The sequence below is a fragment of the Syngnathus typhle genome, linkage group LG9 (genome assembly GCF_033458585.1).
Source record: "Syngnathus typhle isolate RoL2023-S1 ecotype Sweden linkage group LG9, RoL_Styp_1.0, whole genome shotgun sequence".
NCBI lineage: Eukaryota > Metazoa > Chordata > Actinopteri > Syngnathiformes > Syngnathidae > Syngnathus > Syngnathus typhle.
Genome location: NC_083746.1, coordinates 10846101 through 10866449, shown reverse-complemented (window position 1 = coordinate 10866449; position 20349 = coordinate 10846101). Strand labels below are relative to the sequence as shown.

Here is a 20349-nt window from a genome sequence, read left to right as displayed (position 1 = left end):
TCAATTTGTACGGAAAGAGTAAATTGCTACTTAATTGCTATTCAAGGCACTCAAATGACTTTTTGTTGTTGTCTGTACAGTTCTGTTGACATCATGCCAAAATGGAATGTATTTGAGTAATTTCCCCGGGAAGGATTTTTTGAATATGGCTCAGTGCGGCTGATAGTTTAGCCTCAATTATTTCCACCACACACATGAATAATTCATTCACCAATCAGTAGTTTCTGCTTTGTCGCTCAATTCCTGCCCGATGAAAAGGTCACGAGTTTAAAGTTCAAAGTGGGGAAAAAAAGCAGTGTGGGATTCCTTCTAACCAAGTGTTGGATTTTGAGTTAATTGTTAATGTTTTGCTTTCATTCATTGTTCCTTCCAAGGAATGCCCCATGTGTAGAGTAGAGACATTCCTAGTTTTGAAATCAGACTAGTACAAACTGTTCAAATAGTTTAAAAAGATGAATACTAATAACATTTGCTCGCAATATCTCTATTTTTAAAAAGTGAATACAATTTGTGAGTTTAATAATGACACAAAATCGATGCAAAATTTGTCTTAGCGGGCCTAATAAAATGATATGGTGGGCCGTATCTGGCCCCCCGGGCCTTATGTTTAACACCCATGCTCTAGCACATAGAAATCATTTTTGTCATGACACAATTTACTGCCCTGAGTGTGCCAGCGATGATATTTTCTCTCTCCACCTCGCAAGTGACTAAGCCCCCTAATTACAATCGACTGTCCATTTTTCTCCACTCCTCCGCTTCTTATCTCCCTCCCTCACAAAGTCGAGGGGAAATCTAGACCCCGTGAGCATCGCGGCCTTCATTACGGACATGAAAATGGAAGCCCGGGCGCCGAACGATTACCCCGGCGAGGAGGAGTTGGAGCGCGACACGTTTGCAGGTGAAGGAGAGTGCTCAGTGGAAAAGACAAAAAAACACTTATGTGGGTGGGAAGGACAAAAAGGAGAGCGCAGGGGCTTGATGGAGAATGGCTGTGTGAGATAGGCTGTCACCTCTGAAGCCTTCTCCAAATGTATTGTGGCAGCCGGCTGTCAATGGAGAGGGAAAGCTGAAAATAAGCAAAGAGGAGACAATCGGCTCCCTGTGTGACAAGATGCCGGAGGAGCACCGTTTTGAAAATCTCCCCCAACACCTCGTTGTTAATTCTCATGAACGTCACTGTCATCATTATAATTATAATTATCTCTCTGATTATCACCCAGCTAGGAAATATTGCGTGCGTGGAGAGGAAAACTGTGTTGAGCAAACCCACACACTTTTAAAGACTGAATGGAAAGAAGCAATTTTGTTAACATTTACTTGGAGGGGAAAAAGACTCTTTAAATGAATCAGTGGCTGCTCGATAACGTTGCGCTTTTATGTGCAATTATGTGCACGGCAGCGTGAATGCAAATGAGGCAGGACTAGAAAGACATTTTGGAAAACAGGTGAGTGGGAGTCGGTTGAACTTGTTCACTTGCTTTTAGTTTTCGTGTGTTGCTGCGGACTAAGAGATGTATCGTTTAGAATTCGACCCGCATTTTCAGGAAAGATGGAGAAAAAAAATCGTTTGACATTTCGGTTTGCCAAAGATAAAGAATTCAGAATGTATTCAGTTCAGCAAACACAAAATTTTTTAGCCTCCCCGACATGGGGTCTTTTGAGAAAAAGGGAAATAGTGCTGCTTTTAATTTATAAAAAGAAAAATAGTTAGACATTTTTTTATAAAAACATACAGTAATAATATCATCAAATTGAATGTTAAGAAATTAATTAACTTTGACAAGATTTTTATTTTTTGCTTCAATAAACATTGTGCTGCTCCACCTTATCTGTGCGCCTTGGCCACCAGGGGACAGTCAAGTACAGCTATACCGATTATCACATCAAGGAAGCACTGTTCTTCAAACCACTTGTACACACTTAATAAAGGCTTTGATGATAACAGTGGATTCATGTGCTCAATTGTAGCATGTCATCGATTTTTCTTCTTTTCCGCTTCTTGTCATGATAAAAGCTGGGAGGCATTTATTGACACAAAAGCAATTTCCTCCCCTCAGGCTCCTTTTTATCTGCGACTGTAGCTCTCTCCATCGACCCCCGTGACCGCCGCGTGAAATGTCTCGCACAGTTGTTTAGAATTTGAATCAGAATTTACTCCAATCTTTTTTTTTGTTGTTGTAAGACATTTAAGGTTGCAGAGACCTTTTCAGTGTGCTGAATCAGCAGTCACAAGAAGGCGCTGGAGGCATTTCACGCAGCAGCCATGATGATCAAGCGTGGCTGTCGCGTGGCTTAGCTGCCGTGCCGTCATCTGTTTATTTGAGGGAGGGGGTACAGGATCTGAATCAGCTCGAGTAGAACGAGCAAATCTGGCCAATAAAGGCGTGGAGAAGGCCATGTTGGTACAGGACAGCTGGCTTGTTTGTGCAATCTTCTTCCAATGGAAGCTTGAGGCCAACTGAGGCTCTTGTTAAGTAAGCATTGCATTTGTTTAATGACTCCTCCGGCTACGCTTGTAATGCAAGTGATTACTACAGATTGGAATTTGCAACTTCTCTGTGTCCCTGTTTTATTTGGCCAAGGTTCATTTTTGCCTACTCTGTAGTTATAAAACTAGCTTGCAGCCAAAGGAACAGTTTAAGCGGAAATTAATTCGCTTGATTCTTAAAAAGAAATCATCATGACTGAGAGGCTTAAATATGGAATTGATTTATCCCTCGAAAGCATTACATAAATCAGCTATAATTCATTTTCATCCATGTTGCTTTTTAGGTAGCTGCTGTTTCTATGTCCTGACACTAAATTAGCATCACATTTAATGACACAAAACTAAATAATGTGTAGCTAGATATAAATTTTAGTTAGAGTTCCGCACAGATTTTAATTTATTTATTTATCTATCAATTTATTTATATTTATTTATGTGTATTTATATTTATTTATTTATATTTATTTTTCCATTTTGGGGCAATGGACATTAATGAACATCAGTATAAAAACAAATGTAAATCTGCCGGATTATAGCTATAAAAGCTACAAGGAGTAAGGAGTCTAGTGGTCACATGACTGATCTTGTCATAGTGCCTTTGCAATGCTAAAGTGCAGCTCATGACCCCCCACCCCCCGTCCCTCAAGCCTCCAGGAAGCTGTGACTGTGGAGCAAGCACAGCCTGCAGCCTGAGTCTCCTTATCTACTGAGGTGATGGAGATAAGAGCCTCGGAGAGCCTCGGAGCAGTCCGTGGGGGCAGGGTCTTCATTTTTGTTTTTCAAGGCACCCAAAGAACACTGGAAAGTAAGTGTGGAAAAGTAGTTTAGCCCAAAGCATAATCGAATGACCTTCCCAAGTCTCTTTACAGCACAAGTGCTGGTTGGTTGGAATGATGAGAGGTCTGATAATCCAGTCATGGTGAGAGTGGCCAGAAAAATGCTCTTAATGAAGCGCGGGGAATCCGGCAAAGTGGTATTTGCTGTCCCGTAAAACTGGAAAAGTGGAATCCTTAATGATGATCGGTAATTACACAAATGCCGAGTTCTATGCGGCTGCCATGGCAACCGAACCATCGAGGCCAAATGTCATGCAGGCAAGAGGTGCTTATGGGTGTGTGGCTGTCCTCGCTTTCAATCCAAGTCTGCAAAGCCCTGATCATCGGGTGTCTCCAAAAGATCATCTTGAAGGTTCTTCTTCAGTCCTGTCACTTTTTTTTTTAATGTCAAAAAACGGTTTGTGTGAACTTACTTGTTAGGTATCTTCCAGTGGATTCTGATTTGCATTGTCAGCATTTTGTTGCCTGTCTTCTATTAAGTCATGTTATGTCTAAAAGAAGCTATTGATTTAGATCCGTCAATAGACACATGTAACGCTTACTCAGATAATCACGTCTGACCAACTCTCCCCACACACACATCTTTCTTTGTTGCCATGCATGCACAGGAGCTCCAGTTTGAGCGGCTAACGCGGGAGCTGGAGGTTGAGCGGCAGATTGTGGCCAATCAGCTGGAAAGATGCAGACTCGGGGCGGATTCTCCGGGTGCTGGAAGCAGCAGGTAATGAAACGATTCAGCACACACAAACAGCCCCACTCCAACTAAACACACACCATTTATTTATTTATTTATTTATTTATTTATTTATTTATTTATTTATTTATTTATTTATTTATTTATTTATTTATTTATTTATTTATTTATTTATTTATTTATTTATTTATTTTTAAATCCTTCCCTTTGATTCTGAAGTGTCTGCCTTGTTCCAGTAGACAATAAAAGTACCGCGATACCATGAAACGATACCATGTTCTGGTATTTTTTTAATTCGTCATAAATAGGTGTGAGGTTGTTTCAAGTTATTTATTAGTCAGCCAAGTAAAATGTGGAGAGTAGCTGAAGGCTGCAAGACAATACATTGGAGCTAAATACAACCATGTTTGTTGTGAAAACGCCGAGTCAGGGTTGTGTTGTGCGGTGGAATGTTATTTGCTTATCGCGGCAGTGTGGACGGGTTTGTTGTGGGGATTTGTTCTCTCGTCACGCCTTGTTTCAGAACAAGTGCGGAACAAAAGTTTTGGTACAGTTGTAAATCATTACGTCCACTTTTTGGCAACAAGAAGATCTGAGCACCCCCTTTAAGCGCCCGACACCGACAAATGAAACGGTTGTCATTGGGCATTTATGTGCAATTGGAGATGAACTTTTTCAGGTCCCGCTGGGGAGCTCAGTAGTTCAGCGGGCTGACAGTAGAGATTAGGATGCACATTGGAGCTTCACTTAGAGCTATCAGCAAACCTCCATATGTACACACGGAGCGCCGTAGATGGATTTCCCAAAGTGTAGTTTTGCTTGGCAACATTTTAAATTCAAGCCTGGCGTTAGCATTCAGCAAGCACGGTTTCTTGTCATCAACCGTCTTGCTTCCATAGGTCACTGGAGCACGTCTCGTCTCGCTAAATCCTTTTAATTGCCTGCATGTGGCCATTAACATCCTGCGAGTCGTGCCTCTTAAAACTCATTATAGAACAGTATAGGGTCGTCCTAACGACAGGTCCTTGATTGTAACATTTAGTTCCTCTTCCACATCATGGAAAGTCCTCAGACAAAGCCAAGTGCTTTCATTCTGCGCCCCGAGTTTTTTTTCTAAAAGATAGAGTGGCTATTATTCCCTTATTTTGGTTTTCTGCTATTGCGCTCATATAGCTTGGAAACCTGCCTATTTTTTTTTGTGGCTCTGCTTTTTGTAGAACACCAGAATTTTATTAGAATACATCAAATGCTGGATTATTACTCTTATTATTATTATTATTATACATTTTTATATATTTATTTATTTATTTATTTATTTATTTATTTATTTATTTATTTATTTATTTATTTATTAATATATTTTTACTACTATTGATTTTTGTGGCTGACGCCAAATCCGATATTATGCAGAATCTTGAAATTCAATTAATTGGCTTATTCATTGAAAAAATATGCAATGAATGAAAGATTGGCTTTTTATGATATTGCTGTTGTTGTCAAGCTGTTTAACAAATGAGCATCCCTCGCCCAAGAGGCACCTTTACGGCTAGATGAACAAAAAGGTGACAGAAGTGGACTTTTGTAAGCGAGATATCGAATGACTCGGCTCGTTGTTGCCCCGAAGACAACGATTACCATCTGCGGCCCCGTCCTGATAGCCCGATGAAAAATGTACTCGGTAAACAACGCATCACTGTCACTGAGCCTATATTCACTTTTTCATTTCCTCTGCTCCCCTCGTAGCTCATCTGAGAAGTCGCTGCCTTGGAGAACTGCCGGTAGGTTGGAAATTGCTTATTATGTTTATGAAACTGGCATTTTGTATTAAGTCCATCCCCAATTGTGTCTTTTAAGAACCACCGCAAAACCCATCATTCAAAGACCCTGACTGCAAATGTTTCGTACTTTAAAGTTCAATATAATTGAATGGCAAATAAACATAATGCATATTTTCAACCTTTAATTTTACATTTTGAGTACCACACTTTGAGTACCACCACATCTTCAATATTCATTTTCACAGCAACCAAAATTTCCCGTTTCTCTCCCTTCAGGCTTATTTGCGCATGTATTCTGCCGCTCATGTATGTTAATGACATAAAGGAGAACATAATGGCCGCCCTTTGTAATGTTTACAATTTTCTTTGTTAAGATGACTGAGCTTACATAATTAGCAGCCCTGGGCGTTTTTCTTCTTTTTATCTCCTCTGAGCCTCCAGTTCTAAGATTTCTTCAAAAGCTTCTATTTGTTTGCCTCACGTCCTCAAAAGCTTCTTGGAGACAAAGTAGTTGGTAATGAATTATTCCCAGTGCATTTCATGGCTTATTAATTGCCAACATGAGCAATCGTCATTCATCTTATTTCGATTTTGCCCTTGGGGATTTTACTTGTGCCTGGGAAACGTTTGCTTGTTTGATTTTCGGTGGGGGAACGTAAAAGCAGTAATGGCTATTACGTTCGCTATTGATCGCTCATTGTGGTGTGGATGATGAACGAGCATCCGAGGCGATAACGCACTTGTTGCCGTCAAAACGCAGCGCGGCGTGAACACGAGTCCCTCCGAGCACGCCGACTTCCCTCGAGGCTTATCGGCCTCGGGAGTCACTGTATGGCGTTTGAGACGGCAGCGTTACCGTGGAAACTGGCCCTCGGCTGCCAGAAATGTCAATGCAGTCATACCTCATGTGGACTAAGACAAGAGAATAACCCCCCCTGTCACATCAACAATGAAAGCCTCAATGTCAATTTTGAAACATGACCTCTCGGGCGGTTGACGTTTCGGAATATGGAAGAAATTCAAACCAGAAGCACAGCTGAATGATTTTTTTTTTTCAATTTCAAGTTAGAGACAGCGAACACCTTGGACTGGTCGTCAGTCAATCGATCGCACATACTTAAGAGACTGACACGCGGGGATATTAGTCTTCCATTAAGCTAACATGCTAGTTTTTAAAATGCTAGCCATCAAATGGTAAAGATTGTTTTTAAATTATTTTAAGTTAGTTAGTTTTTAAATTAAAATTTTACTGTCACCGCTAGTCAATTGCAGGACACAACTGGACAAACTTGCTACTAACAACTACCAAGCTAGCAAATGAGCTAATCGCCGGCGACTCCACCGACCTCAAAACAACTACTGAAGAAAAAAGTGACATTTGCAATATTCTGCTGGTGGCGCCCCTCTCGTTATTGTCACAGTGATGATTGGTGTTTATGGGCAAACCATATTGGCCTTTGGTGTATACTGTATGCATGTGAGCGGAATAATAAGGAGGGCAATATTTAAAGTGCATCATAAAATGCACAGAGCCGTAAAATACATACATAACCTGAACTGTGCATGATTATCACCTTAATGTTGAAGGAATTTAATGAGGTGAGGTTGGGGGGCAGGTAATAAAGTCCCCATATGCTCCATAGGTAATGTTAGCATCTGCCACAATTTCAAACAAAATCATTTTCTCCAAACTAAACTCACTGGGCTATATTTTTACTGTAATTGATTTAATTATGTGAAAATGACACATTATTGAAGTCATTTCCATCCTCCTGCTAGGACATATGTCATTAGGCACTCTTCTACAGGTAAAGGTCACAGCCATTACCTAAGAATCCGTCGTACTTTCAGGGTCAACGGGAAACTCGCGTAGCTCCGCCCAGATGAATTCGTACTCAGATAGCGGCTACCAGGATGCCAGCAGCGGCTACCACGGCAACCAGGATGTGGTCAAATCAGAGCTGAGGATGCAGCACTCCTTCCCCGGCGCCGGCACGAGCACCCCCGTCAAGATGGCCAGGGCGGAGGGGCAGACCTCAACACAGGTACCTGAGACTCCAAACTCTGGTTTGCAACCAGCAACACGCCACTCCAAATTCGTTGTCCTTCTTTCTACTGGGTCATATATATGTACATTAAAAAAGCTAAGATCAATTGCATCTAATTTCCTGAAAAATGGTTTTAGCCGATTAACTCATTCACTACCAATGACTGATATAGTCGTCAAAGATCCTTTTTAACTGGGTTACAGTGAATGAGTTAAGTATAAAAAATTAATGTTTGTGCAATTTAAATTTGAGTTCAGCCCTCCGAATGACAAATGTGTTTTGTTGTTGCGCTTGAGGTGCCATCAGTTGGCGGGGCAGTGCCCGGCCGTGCGATACGAAGAGTCAGCTCAGTGCCTTCTCGCTCTCACTCCCCGCCCCGAGTCAGCAGCACGTCGCCCTCCCACGGCTCGTTGCGCGCCTACGGCTCGCCCGTCATCACCGAACCCAAACCCCTTTCCTGTATCTTCTCCACCACCTTGCCCTCCCCCGCCCAGCGCACCATGAGCGCTGGCGGCTCACCGCTCACCGCCAAGAAAAGCTCCCCCGCCGCGCTGCGACGGGTGGGCTCCGCCAACTCGCGGCAGGGCAGCACCAGCCGCACCACCTCGCCCTTCCAGGCCTCGTTGGGCTCGTCCTCGGGCCGCATGGGGTCGCCTTTGACCCTGACGGACAAGCAGCCCGCTCACTCGTCTCCTGTGCGAACAAGCATGGTGGCCGTCCCGCAGCACTACAGCTCCACTCTGCCTCGCTCCATCATCCATGGCGCCGACGCCTACCGGTCGCAGGCGTACGACATTTACGAGAGGAGGGCGCGGCCTGACAACCTTGCAGGTAACTGGCGCATGCAAACTTTTACATCAAGGTTTTAGCATATGTAGATGCTAGTTTTGTTTGCTTATCAAGTCAAGGTGTACCAAATATGGCTGTCAAACAATTTATAACAATGGTATTCAAGATGAAAAATACATTCCCATTGTCCTTCATTGTTACTCCCATTTTGTCCGGTTTGATAAGACTTTTTGACAAAAAAATAGATAAATAGGAAAGCTATAGTTATCGCTGTAAAACAAGCCCTGATGCAATCCTCATGCTGACTCTGCACTTGACTTTATGCTGCCTGGGGATATCTTCAGATGCTCTGGTGGATGATGACATTCAAGGTGAACATTTTTTCTTCCCCGTCCTGCTTTCTGTGTGTGTGTGTGTTGTGTATGTGTTGTGTGTCTGCTGCAGTGGCCGCATGCGTGCATGGTTGTCCTTTGTGGCCGCGTCCCATTCCCCAGCTCCATTTCTTCACTTTTGACTGCAACTCGCGAGTGGTTGCGATGTCATCATCATTTTGGGCCGCAAGGGGAGTATTTACTTCTAATGTCCAGGTTCCGCTATTAAGCCCGGATTACGTTCACCAGCGCTGCCTGACGCATTTTGGCTATAGCCGTTCTTGTCAGTGGCTGCTCAACCATTTGACAAATGGAGATGGAGTGCGCTGGGACCTCACACTTCCTCACTTTGCCTTTAACTTTTCACAATCACTTGACTCAGCTCAAGCGGACGACCGTGTCGGCAGTCTTTGTTTCTCTCACTTGGTGGTTTCCTGTCACTATTGATGCAAGAGATGCTTTGGCTTGTTCTTACGACACCCCTCCACCTGGCATTTTCCATCTTCTGCTACTGAGGAAGGTGGAAAAATGCTTTTACGGTGGACTTGGACCTCAGCGCAGTGCTTCTCCTTGAATTAGGTTCAGACGGGCTTGGTTCTAGTGTAGAAGGCACCGAAGGGTCTTCAGATTTGTCAGGGGAAGCACGTCCTTCTCCTTCAGTCGCTCTAATAGCCATTCTCTTGTCTTTGCAGGCATGCGGAACACATACGCCAGTCAGTTGGGCCCGGACTTGAGGTCCAGTATTTCCCCAGGACGCCGCATTGCGCCCATCTTTGAGGACCGCATGTACCAGACCCCGTTGTACCTCAGCTCAGCCCACACGCAACAGGGCAGCATCTGCAGGAGCGCCTCAGGTGTGATACACACAAATTACGAGGATTCTTTTAGCACTGGTGTCACCGGATCACAATATGACAGCGGGTCTGGCCTTTAGCACCACAAATGGGTCTTTCATTATTTTTGTCCCTTGCCCGTCTATTTTCTTTTTTGCCTTTGCTCCCACCGGCGTAGGACGCAAAAGGCTTGGCTGTGACACCCCAGGCGGGTATTATTGTTATGGCACGCTAGCATAAAGGCGCCCGTTACCTCATTTTTAGTGGCTGTTCCAGAAGATAGCGTGGTGCCTTGAGACACAATTTGGAATATTAAAAGTGAATGACTGAATAAATACATAAATATTCAAATTAAAAATCAAATAAATAAAAGAAATGATAAAATATTCATCCATCCATCCATCCATTTTCTGAACCGCTTAGTCCCCACGGGGGTCGCGGGTGTGCTGGTTGAAATTATATTTTTTTTAAATAAAAATTTCAAAATAAATGCATAAATAAATATATGGCTCGGGGTGCTCTGAGCCTTCTCGCTGTCCATGCATGCAGCACCTCCACCCGGTGCCGTCGCCTCCTCGGCACATTGAAGATGTGATCACGACCGATCCGTCTCCGATAATAGCTATTGATAGGTGCGAAGAAGCCCCACTGATGGGCTGCCGTAATTTGTTGCAGCCTGCGATGTATATTGACAAAACGCAACGGGGTTGCAAGTGCGAGACGAGGACCATTGACAGTCTTTGTGAGCCTGGTTTTTCGAGTTTTTCTTTAAAGGGCTCGGCCACAAGGGTAATTTTAGTTATGAAAATGAAGAAAGTATAACTTACAGCAAAAATATGATTTATTTCATCCATAAGCTTTTTAATTCAGATTTATGGATTGTGATTTTTATCTGCCATAACTGAAATTTTTTGTTTGTTTGTTTAAAAAGAATACTTTTATTTCATTTTGTTGTTGATGGATATTTTAAATAATCACTTGAATTCACTTTTTTACTAGGAAGTTTTCATTTTAAGGCGTTATTTCCTTGCCCCCAGTTCATTTTTTTCTTACTTATTTTTATGATTTATACGCTGGTGATTCGCTCTGTGTTCCTCCTCTGTGCAAATGGGCACTTTTAAAAGATATTGATCCTCGACTGAAAAATAAATGTGATTTTAAATCAAAATAGTGAGGCTGAGATTGCATTTAGGGTACACTGTTTATACTAATCATTCCAGCATATTGGCCTTGCGCAGGAGCAGCCGTGCGAGGAAATTGTGTTTTGGGAACAGCAACTCACGCTGACATGTCGCCTTCTGCTAGGAAGGAGGGGAGGAAATTGTCAGATAGGATGGACGCGTCACAGAAGTCATGCGAGTTTGTTTTTGATAGTCGTGAGCCATTGTATTTAAAAAGATGAGGTCATTGTATCATTTTCAGGGAATGAAATGAGTTCGGGTGTCAGGGAGGAAAATTATCCGTAGGCGTTAGCGTCCACTCTGCAGGTCGTAAGACACTCCCTTCTTTGCAAGTGGGTATCTAGCTATTTCGGGCAGGTCTCGGCTTAACGTTGCCACTCTGCTGCGTTTGGCAAGATTAGCTTCTAAGCATACGGTGGCACGGCCAAGCGGGAAGGAGCAGAGGAGAGGATTTGCGGATCATCACGGAGGTTGTTTTTTTGTTTTTCCCCAAAGCGCTCGAAGCGCTCCCGGCTAAACGCAATCTTGTTAAAACAAAGCGAGGAGCAAGCGGCCCTTTTGAAGAAGAGGAGTCACGTCTTTGCCAAACCACGGGAGCCTCAGTTTTATCCGTGACATCAATCGGTTGCAGATTTGAGATTCCGCCGCGTCGGCGCCTTTTGTAGTCTCGGCTCGTCCAACCCAAATCTTCTAACGCAGCCAATCTCACCTGGATTTGTCTGTTTGTGTGCGCAGCGTGTTTGGATTTCATTTCTGAGGGCTTTGCTCTTTTGGCCTCAGGCGTGGGGAGTCTCCAGCGGACATCCAGTCAGCGCAGCGCCATGACCTACCAAAGAAACGACTTGGCTCTTCACCCCTCCGCCACCTACGCCGATCCGTATCGCTCGGCGCAGTACCGGCCGTGCGATTCCAATTATAGTCGACAGGGCGGCGTCCTGGACGATCCCACCCGCTCGCCCTCCATAGACAGCATCCAGAAAGACCCCAGGTAGGTTCTTCTCCTGCTTCTGATTGGTTGCAAACGTTCCGCATCACTCCCGTGGGTATTTGTAGGGAGTTTGCGTGGCGAGACCCGGAGCTGACCGAGGTGATCCACATGCTGCAGCACCACTTCCCCTCGGTGCAGGCCAACGCAGCCGCCTACCTTCAGCACCTCTGCTTCGGTGATAATCGAATTAAAGCCGAGGTACTTGTCCCATACTGTTAAGTCGATCCTGGCCAGCAAAACAAAAAACATATGCTAACCAGAAGCTGAGCTCCACTGTGTTTGATTACAGACGAGACATGTGGCTAGCAAACAGGATTCTCACCGACTCCTTGCAGGTTTGTCGGCTCGGCGGCGTCAAGCACCTGGTGGATCTTCTGGACCACAAAGTACTGGAGGTCCAGCGCAACTCCTGCGGAGCTCTGAGGAACATTGTATATGGAAAAGTGATGGATGAAAACAAGATCGCACTGAGGAATGCGGGGGGCATCCCGGCTCTGCTGCGACTGCTGAGGAAGAGTGTCGACGCCGAGGTGCGGGAGCTCGTCACGGGTGAGTCTCGGCTTTGTTTTCTGATTCGATACTGCTTGCGGGACTGATTGCGAGCTGATTTCAGGATCTTCAGTCATCGTTTTTCGGGTGCCTTAATAGCAAGATACCTGACTTGGTGTCTGTCAAAATACACACAGTGTCAGTCAGTAAACATGTTTTAACAATATGATTGTCACACTTTTATTGAAACAATTATTTTAATCAGAATTTCTTATTATGAAGACACACGTCTTGTAGTTTCTTCCTTGAAGGCAAACACGACACAGCACTTGATTGCGCTTTTGTTTGTCATCAGCAAACATGTTTGGGATCAGGGCGGCGCACAAACAAACGGGCCAAGCAAGCCGTTTGGCTCCCAGGTGGTTGATTCAGCTGTTTTTAGTCAGCTTCAGCGCAAACTCCAACTGTTTCAGGTTACAGGTCCAATGGTTACTTTTTTTCTTAAAAAAAAGAACAGACTATCACAGTAGTGTAGTATATTTTCTTGGCGGGGGTTGACATGCGAAACAAAACACCTCTCTACTTCGCTTCAGCAAAAATACATTCCCGAAGCGCCGCAATGGCTACTGTGATAATGTCGCACTTTAAAAAAGCGATATCTCGTTTTAGACAACCTCTGTGTTTTCCACCACCGTCAAGGGTCAAGCGTATTCAAAACAAGTTCCCCGACACTCCTCCGCGGCTCCCTTTGAGAAGTCCAGGTGCTAATTATGCTACATTAGCAACAGGTGGCCCCCCTGCTCCAGGTCAGGGGTCATGTTGTCCGACACAAAATGTTTACCTGCTGCCTCACCCTGCAGCTGTTGATATAACTCGCTCTCAGACTCTTGACAACACAGGCTCAAACATCACAGCTCTGACAAACGTTATCAGCGGCCGGAAACTGCCACTTAAAAACTCTGGTTGACTCTCCTAAAACTTAAGACGCTTTAGGCAGGTCCACTGGATTCAAAAGTTGAAAGATTTTTTAAGGAATATGCCTTTAAAATACGTTTGAAGAAATTTCTGGAGATTTATGTCACCTATGCTGCAGATGAAAACAATGGAATTATCTTGAATGTTGACATTTACACTCGCTTTCAACCGTGTATCATCCCCGACCTGCCAAAAAAACTCACTCGCTAACGCCAGACGTAAAAATATTGTCTGTGTCTCAAGATAAAAAGTTGTGGCGTCGCTCCCAGAATGCTCAAGGCATGGCTCTTTTTTTTTTTTCTTCTGTTTTTATAAAGAAGCCTAATCCAAAAGCAAGCGCGAGCCAACTGTCGGTAAACGGAAACAAGTCAACAAATGAATACCCAAATAAGCTTCTCGCTTGCTTTTTTTGTGGCCGACAGGCAAAACAATAGAAAAGCGCTAGCTAGCCACTTTGAAGTTGTTTTGGTTCATGCCTCTTAATTCTCCTTCCCTTTGCCCCCTCGAGCGTCATAATATTGACCTCAGGTAAACACACACGTCCCGAAATGGGGTCAAGCCGCCGCCACAGAGGACATTTTGGAACGGTCACGGGTGATTTATGGCCATACTTCATTTCTGACAGCATTGTGTGCTTTAGGGATGCTGTCAACATGCAAGAACGTTGTGTTTGATGTGTGTCGTCAAACTGAAATGATGAAATCCTCCACATGTACTTCAGGCTTTGAATGGATTCAAATCTCTTCCGATTGGCATATTTGTTGGCACGCACATCGCTTCCGACTGTGTGTGTTTGTGTGAATGAGCTCTGGGGCAAGCCACATTATCGAATATTATATTTGTCATCGACTTAATTAAAGAGGACATGGTGTACTATGAAATAAGTGGATATAAACAATGTGGAGGATTTTCTAGAAGCTAGTAGATAGCGTTAGTGCTAATTATTAGCACTTAACGTTTTCCGTTTAGCATTACATTATGCTAATGTGAAATTAAACGGAAATTAGCATACAGTAGATAAATTTATCCTAAAAATCTCCAATGGGACACGATGACATGCTAATTATTGGATTTCAGTCAGGCTGATTATTCCGTTGAGCTTTGTCACATTGTTATGCAATCGTTGTCCGCTGTTTATTTGCTAGGCGCGCCCTTTCTAATGTTATGCTTGCGCCACAGAAGTCAGGCTGTGCTGCAGCGCATGCCTGGCAGCGAGAGGCAGCTAATTAGAGGGACATGCTACAAAAGGGCTAATCCTTGACAGATGCAGCATCAAAGGCTGCCAAGGATTGTGAACCACCAACAGTGGCTACCAAAAAATAGGACATTTGAATTGAGTGGAAAGAGGCCAGCATTTTTGAAAGACTTACATTATTTATGTTTCATTTCATATGCTGGAGCAATGCCCTTTGTTGCCTGTTTTCCTTTTTTTTTTTTATCCTCCCTGAAGGTATTCCGCTGTGATGTGGAAGATGGATGTGAATGTCTAATATAAGGCAGAGGGAGGGCAACCTTTTTGCTACCAGGGGCCATCTCTGTTTTTATAACACCCTCGAGGGGACATACTAAATTGATGAAACTATGTTAGATGTCTGAGAAGACATTTCACCTCTCAATTGAGAAGGCTTCATCAGTTCACGCAACAAGGCGTCCTGCTATTTGTGCAGCCCTCACGATTACATAAAACTAGCAAAAAGCTTGATTAGTGGGATTTTCAGAAAAAGACCACTAAAGATTGTTGTTTAATTTCACACTTGGTGGGTGGACAAGCACTGCTGGATTATAATACAAACAATAAAAAAAAATGGCTTAAGAATTTCCACTTAAGGTCTCCGTCACACAGCTATTAAAAGCCCAAATTGTCAGGCCTTTTCCCCTAAGCACCCTCGTCGCATCCTGAAAGCTCGCGTCTCTCAGTTGTCCCCGCCGGCTTGACCGAGTTTGCGTGCGGCGTCTCCGCAGGGGTGCTATGGAACCTGTCGTCGTGCGACGCCGTCAAGATGACAATTATCCGCGACGCCTTGGCCACCCTGACCAACACTGTGATCATCCCCCACTCGGGATGGAGCAGCTCCACCTTCGAGGAGGACCACAAGCTCAAATTTCACTCGTCGCTGGTTCTGAAGAACACAACGGGTTGTTTGAGGTAGGAACCACCTGATGCATACGCTTGGCGCACTAGCACCCCCATGTGGACAACTAGTGGAAGTGGAGATGGAAAAACTACACTATAAGTGTTGTACGGATTGACAATATAACAACACTCACTGACATATATTCTTTATCCTCTGCAGAGAACAACCAATCTACGATGACTATATTTTACTCTTAAAGCCATCAACATTTTATCTCGTGTTGTAAATGGACATTTTCGCTCTTCTATTGTCGTCTGTGTGTACTCGAGGCTAGATGGAATGTTTTCAATCAGTCGGTCGGACCACACGCGGGTTTCATCCATAATAGATGGTGTGCAGGAATGATTACACAAGTGGAGCAGACACGCACTCATCTGTCAGTCGGTATGTTTACACATACGCATGACTTGTACGTGTGTGTGTGTGTGCTCTTCAAACAGGAACTTGAGCTCAGCTGGCGAGGAGGCCCGAAAGCAGATGCGCACCTGTGAGGGTTTGGTTGACTCACTGCTCTACGTCATCAAAGCCTGTGTCAACACTTCGGACTTTGACAGCAAGGTACACACAAGACAACACACTCAAACACATACATACGTAATCGTTATGCTAAGAGGAAAACATGTTAGGGGGAAAAAGAAGAAGCTGTGTATTGGTTGGAACCTTTTAACTGCCTGACCAGCCGAGCAATTATTGTCTATTTGTTTACAGTATATAGCAATGGTTTGTCATCTCTTAAGCAAAATGTCTCTGCGTTCCCTCCACACCAGATCGTAGAGAACTGCATCTGCACGCTACGGAACTTGTCGTACCGTCTGGAGCTGGAGCTGCCTCCGTCGGGATTGATGGATGCGCAGGAAACAGACGCCATCCTGGCGAGCGAGTCACCCAGCAAAGATATCAACAGCTACAGCTGTTGGGGGAGGAAGAAGAAGAAGAAGAAAAACAGCTCCCATGAAGACACTGTGAGTGTGGCAGGATGGGGAAGAGAATTTACATGATTCACAAAAACATTCGAGGGGGGTGTTCAGGTTCAATCTCAAATTTGCGAGTGCCATATACGCCGCTTTTGTTTTTCAGTGGGACGGTGTGGGACCAATCCCGGGCTTCTCCAAGCCCCCTGCGGGTGCCGAGATGCTTTGGCACCCCGCCGTGGTGAAGCCCTACTTGACACTACTCGCTGAGAGCTCCAATCCTTCCACACTAGAGGGCGCCGCTGGGTCGCTTCAGAACCTGTCGGCGGGCAACTGGAAGGTAGCTATGGCAGGATATACATAAGGACATTTTTCAAATCACATGACTGTCTTTAATGTCCTGTCAATCCACGCAAATGAATAATAATAATAATAACAATAATCTCCAACACTCAAAGTTCACTGCATGTCAGAACTTCAACAAATTAATTTTCATCTTTGCTATTTTGCCATTGTCCCTCCCCAGTTTGCAGCGTACATCCGGGCTGCAGTGCGTAAGGAGAAAGGCCTGCCCATCCTCGTGGAGCTGCTGCGAATGGACAACGACCGGGTAGTGTGTTCGGTGGCCACCGCGCTCAGAAACATGGCGTTGGATGTCCGCAACAAAGAGCTCATCGGTAAGGGGCTCACCTTGTCCGTTTTTTTGCCATCATCGTAAAGCCCTACTCTACCACTAGAGAGCGCCAATGTTGCACACTTTGAGAACCACTGAAAAACTTCCTCATGAAACAAACCCCAAAGTCATCCATGAACCAAGTAGTTGAATTAACGATGATGTATATGAAGTGACATAATTTGCATCTGCCCGCCATCCCGAGCATAAGGCCCCGTCACAACGTGTTAACTCCACGTCTCGCTCCCTCCCTCCCGCTCAGGGAAATACGCCATGAGGGACCTCGTGAACCGCCTGCCCGGAGGAAACACCACCTTGCTGTCGGACGAGACGGTGGCGGCCATCTGCTGCACCCTGCACGAGGTCACCAGCAGGAACATGGAGAACGCCAAGGCCTTGGCCGACACGGGCGGCATCGAGAAGCTGGTCAACATCACCAAGGGGAGAGGGGACAGGTAAGTACGCCCAGCCAAGCTTACTCTAATACAACTTATGAATGTTGGGGTTCTTTTGTGAGTTGCAGGTTTTCTCTGAAGGTGGTCAAGGCAGCTGCTCAAGTCCTGAACACGTTGTGGCAGTACAGAGATCTACGTGCCATCTATAAGAAAGTAAGGATGTGTCATTCATAATCAATTAAGGATGGGCAAGTACCGATACTGACCAAACAAACGTAAAATATCCGGCCTCTGTATTCCCCAATAGGACGGATGGACCCAAAACCATTTCCTCACACCGGTATCCACACTTGAGCGGGACCGGTTCAAGTCGCAGCCCGCCCTCCACACCAACAGTATCCAGATGTCCCCCCTCAACTATCCTGGTAGGCGTTTTTTCTTTTAGACACGGAGCTCAACGTTGCCCTCATGTCTCTCTCTCTTCTTCCTCCACTCGTAGCCGCCAGTGCCATGTCGTCTCCTGCCATTCGCGACCACACCTTGAGAGATTACCAGAGAGCACCGTCAACTATGCAGTTTTATAACTATCAAGTAGACAACGCTATTAACAAAAACCAATACACAGGTAAGGTACCATACATTCAGCTTGTTCCAAAATGGCTGAATTCATTCCGCTTTAGCTTCTTGAAGCTTGACTCACACCTGGCTCCCTGACAGTCCAGCATGCAGCACCTGAGAGCCCAACAGGCCCAAAGTGGACTCGCTAGTCTGTACCGGACCACACAATAGTGTTACAATAGTGCACTGTACGCCAGCCGAGAGCTCTTGCCAGCCCGCATTTGCTGGCAGGAGAGTGGGAGGGCAGAATAAACAAAAACAAGAAAAAAGAGAGCCCTGGTCGAAATAGGAATTTGTGGATTCCAGTGGCGAGACAGCGTCCCAACGCCAGTCCCGATCCCCGAGGCCTGTGTAAACAAGAGGAAAGCAGCAGCCCGGCCGGCCGGCTGTTGCTTTCCCCTCCGTGGGGACGGGCATTCAATTTTCGCAGATTTGAATTGTTGAAATGTTTTGTACTTTGATTGCAGGGTCTGGAAAGCCGTTGTCGTATTACTACCCGTCGCCCACGCGGGAGGAGCCCAGAAGAACACAGGTGAGACCAAAAACATACAGGTCCATTATGTTCTCTACAATACAGAGCTCAGCATATCATATTTATGCAAACAGAGAATTTTAAATTAATTTTGGAATTCTTTTGTCAATATATTATTACTTATTTTTTTTAATAAGTTTATTTCTTTTTTTAATTAAAAAAATAATAATTCCTGTGTGTGTCTTGCACTCAGCCTTATTACTACATCGACGAGCCCAGCAGGAGGACCTACGACCCGTACAGGATGTACGTGCAGCATCCGCACGGCTACGATGACGCCTACGTGGACGAGATCATGGCGTACGCGCCCCCCGTGGACTATGGCGGCCAGCATCACACGCTCAAGGCTGCCAACAACTACGTGGACATTTACGCCAGCACGCGGAGGCCCTCTTACCGGGCCGAGCAGTACCCCGGATCCCCAGACTCGTGGGTCTGAAACTCAACCATGAACTTGGCTTTAAAAAAAAAACAAAGAGACTTCGTGTGAACGTGTGTGCATACAGTGGGTATGAAAAGTCTACACACCCCTGTTTGAATGCTACTGTAGGTGTTGTGATGAAGTGACAACTCGTTTCAAAACGTTTTTCCACCATTAATGAGAGCTTGGACAACTCAAATGAAAAAAGAAAAACATTTCCACATTACAAAAAACTGGCAGTAGGACAGGGGTGTGTAGACTTTTGAAACCCATTGAACGTAGAGGAGCAACAGCAGAGGGAATCTTGGAATGTGTGTCAGTAGAAGGGAATTAGTTAAAGTAGTTGAGAGGGGTACACACACAACGATTTTTAATATCGTAAATAGGGATGTTTCATACCACCTTTTTTCAAACCGGTACCAGTATGCATTTTTGACTACTTACCAATACCGATACCGAGTACAGACACCACTAGTACTAATAACTTCAATCAACACCATGACAAATCATTTTAATCAAATGTCTCTGTGATGCACACGATGATTTAAAAATTAATCAAACAGCAGCACCAATTACTGGCAAGGAAGACTTATCATTTTTTTTCGCTTTAAGCATCTGTGGCTGGTATCGGCATCCTTCTCGAATCGTATATGTGTACCCCATTTTAGAGACAAATAAAAAAATCACGTGGGGAACAAAACTGGACATGAATGACAGTCCTGCTTTTGTTTTAGATTTTAGATTTTTTTTTTTACATCTTGTCGTAGCGCAGCGAGGGCGTGAGTCATGTGATGTAAGGATCTGGGAAAGAGTCAAGATGGAGGTTGTTTATGTATGTGCCGAAGCCAACATGGTGGTGAAGGGGGGCGGGGGGGCGTCGAACGAGTGTACCAAAGGATGAAAGTGTTAGCTGTACTTACTGTTGTAACAATGTTGTGTTTTCTTGTAAATACAGTACACGTGGCCTGGTTTACACTCATCTGCACTGCTATACAAATCATGAACTTGTGCCATAATAAATCTCTAGAGCTATATTATATATATATGAATATGAAGAAAGTATGTGGAGACAACAGTGGCATACGTACATAATGAAAACATGATAATAAAAAGGACAATTTTGTTTTTTACACTCTGACCATTTTTTTATTTGAGTATATTTACAATCATCCTGCGAAAATATACTTCCAT

At 44.4% G+C, this 20349-nt stretch overlaps 1 protein-coding gene across 7 annotated transcripts in view; it reads left to right on the top strand.

Annotated features, from left to right (window-relative positions):
* Positions 1 to 20288, top strand: part of LOC133159566 (plakophilin-4-like) — a 35295-nt gene extending 15007 nt beyond the window's left edge. For 2 of the 7 annotated variants that reach the window (XM_061286658.1, XM_061286657.1), the window contains exons 3-22: positions 3936 to 4048; positions 5765 to 5799; positions 7651 to 7844; positions 8144 to 8678; positions 8981 to 9007; positions 9700 to 9861; positions 11802 to 12009; positions 12075 to 12207; positions 12345 to 12558; positions 15436 to 15619; positions 16049 to 16166; positions 16376 to 16570; positions 16686 to 16859; positions 17046 to 17196; positions 17455 to 17647; positions 17716 to 17800; positions 17895 to 18012; positions 18087 to 18212; positions 18673 to 18737; positions 18931 to 20288. In XM_061286658.1, coding sequence (XP_061142642.1) covers positions 3936 to 4048; positions 5765 to 5799; positions 7651 to 7844; positions 8144 to 8678; positions 8981 to 9007; positions 9700 to 9861; positions 11802 to 12009; positions 12075 to 12207; positions 12345 to 12558; positions 15436 to 15619; positions 16049 to 16166; positions 16376 to 16570; positions 16686 to 16859; positions 17046 to 17196; positions 17455 to 17647; positions 17716 to 17800; positions 17895 to 18012; positions 18087 to 18212; positions 18673 to 18737; positions 18931 to 19176 — 3276 coding nt within the window. In that variant the 3' untranslated portion in view covers positions 19177 to 20288. Of the gene's footprint in view, positions 1 to 3138; positions 3680 to 3935; positions 4049 to 5764; positions 5800 to 7650; positions 7845 to 8143; positions 8679 to 8980; positions 9008 to 9699; positions 9862 to 11801; positions 12010 to 12074; positions 12208 to 12344; positions 12559 to 15435; positions 15620 to 16048; positions 16167 to 16375; positions 16571 to 16685; positions 16860 to 17045; positions 17197 to 17454; positions 17648 to 17715; positions 17801 to 17894; positions 18013 to 18086; positions 18213 to 18672; positions 18738 to 18930 lie in introns of all 7 variants that reach the window. The other 5 variants (XM_061286656.1, XM_061286660.1, XM_061286655.1 and 2 more) reach the window with 5 other exon arrangements.
* Positions 20289 to 20349: the final 61 nt, after the last annotated feature.